Source organism: Aplysia californica, unplaced genomic scaffold (assembly GCF_000002075.1).
Source record: "Aplysia californica isolate F4 #8 unplaced genomic scaffold, AplCal3.0 scaffold00887, whole genome shotgun sequence".
Classification (NCBI taxonomy): domain Eukaryota; kingdom Metazoa; phylum Mollusca; class Gastropoda; order Aplysiida; family Aplysiidae; genus Aplysia; species Aplysia californica.
Window position 1 is genome coordinate 129,232 of NW_004798157.1, and position 2,061 is coordinate 131,292.

At 36.3% G+C, this 2,061-nt stretch overlaps 1 protein-coding gene across 1 annotated transcript in view; it reads right to left on the reverse strand.

The window, feature by feature from the left end:
• LOC101864103 (sulfotransferase 1C1-like) overlaps positions 1–2,061 on the reverse strand; it is a 31,321-nt gene that overhangs the window by 26,880 nt on the left and 2,380 nt on the right. Inside the window, exons 3-4 of the mRNA XM_035972882.1 lie at positions 1,433–1,590; positions 1–98 (exon numbers count right to left, since the gene is read on the reverse strand). Of these exons, the coding sequence (XP_035828775.1) occupies positions 1–98; positions 1,433–1,590 (256 nt within the window). The remainder of the gene's footprint in view (positions 99–1,432; positions 1,591–2,061) is intronic.

The window sequence follows — 2,061 nt, forward strand, 5'->3', positions numbered from 1 at the left end:
TAACACAGACATTGAGATCTTTCTGCTCGTTGATGGCTCGCTCCCAGTCTCTCATGTAGTCAAAGACACAGTTGCTGTCTACTAGACCGTCCACAAACCTGCACAAATAACATTTTACCAAATGAATTTATTGCTTCATATTTTTATTTGTTTGGTTAGTTGGTTCATTATGATTTGCATTATATTTGTCCGTCGTTCTTGTCTGTAATGTCACTGGTTCATGCGCAAATACTTTACTGGAAGAGAGCAGAGAATTATTTTTTGTTGTTGCGAAAATACAAGTTGTCAAGTGAGACGGAACTGTGGGGGTCGCTGTCTTTCTCTTTACATTACAGATAAGTTCACAATAACTTTTATTTTAGGTATTAATTTTTCATAAAAAGACATAGTTTCATGTACTTAAACTTTTTTTTCAAAAGAGATTTTTGAATACTTGCATTAAAACTTTTTTAAAGATTGTGCTTCATGCATGTGACCTTTTATCAAAAGCCATAATAATTTTATCCGTGTAACCTTTTCTCAAAAGACATAGGTGGATTTACTCCGTTATCAGAAGTCTTAGTTTCATGTGTAGAACTTTTTATCAAAAGACACAGATTCTAGGGAGGAAGCGTCTACATAATCAAACAACCACTGCTTCCCATCCGTACTTTGGGAACATCGTCGCCGTCAAATACACACATAAAATATTTTAAATTTTAGCTATGTGCACAACGCTCAAAACTGTTTCATTGCAATATAAATTCCCTGTTCATCTCTTTCGGGCCTCTCTCATAAGCAGTTACAGGCACTGATTATGTAAGCTAACAAATTGGAGTGGTAAAGTCTACCCCAAAATGTGAGGGGGACTAATTCCTATTAATCTCGGGGTTGCTGTGAATGTTCTTTTTTCTGGACTTTTTACCTCACTTTAATCAGATCATGATAATATGATTTCCTGGCCGCGAAAGTGAGACAAAGACAGCCAAATTTGAAACCAAATAATTTTTAGTATTGCCATATATGCTTTTTGCCTTCTGTTTGTGTACTCACATCTCTAGTCAAATCTACAGTTGGAAAATCTCGAGACCATTATTCGCACCATACAGTACTTCACCTTTTATCAAAAGACACATTTTCATGCACTTAATTTTTTATCAAAGTACCAGACAAAACAAACTCTTTTACAACAATCTACTGCCCATCACCCGGCAGAAAATGAACTGCCAAAAACGTTTTGGGTCGACGTGGAATCTAAAAAAAAAATTCAAAATTCAAAACAGTTCTATTAATTCCTAACTCGTTCAACCTCTTGCAACCTTTATAAGCTTTTTTTTTTGGTTTGTTTTAAGCGAATTTTATGTAAATTTCAAACATTAAATTGTTTTATTCCCTTTTAGTTGGACTTTGAAGTTTATCACTACGAAAAAAAAATCTACACATGTAAACAAACCTGGGAAGGTATTTGGAGAAATCCGGGTTGTTATACTGGTATTCCACAAGTCTATTGTGGTGATAGAAGAAGGAGACTGCCACGTCTTTGGGGTTTCTGTACACATGGATCACCTTGATGCCTTTCTTTAAGATGTCTTTGGGCTGGTTCTCGAAGAACTGAGGAGGCAATAAGCAATCATGGTTACATACATCAAGAGAACTGGGGGAAAACGACGGTAGTCTCAAACTGGAAATTTTGAGGGTACCAATTTTAAAAGCTTGTGTACTTATAACTTATTACTTGTTTGACTGGTTGTTTATTGTAAAGTGTTGTTGAATGGGAAATCTAACAATATTAATTAACCAGCAGTTGAACAGAAATACAGTTATGAGTCAACGAGCTTTCAAAATCGGTACCCTCACGATTTTCAGTTGGTGACCGCAGTCGTTTTTCCCTTGCAGTCTTTACATGGTTACAACAAAATGTAAGTGATTGGCGGGAGCTCTGGTGTGGTTTGCCCCCTCCTTCCAATCGAAAATCTAGCGTCCATGTATCTCAACCTTCTTCTCTTTGTTTGTTACTCCCCGGTAACACCTCTAATTTTCGGCATCTATATCATCTCTTTGTATTGCCAGTGCTGTTTAATC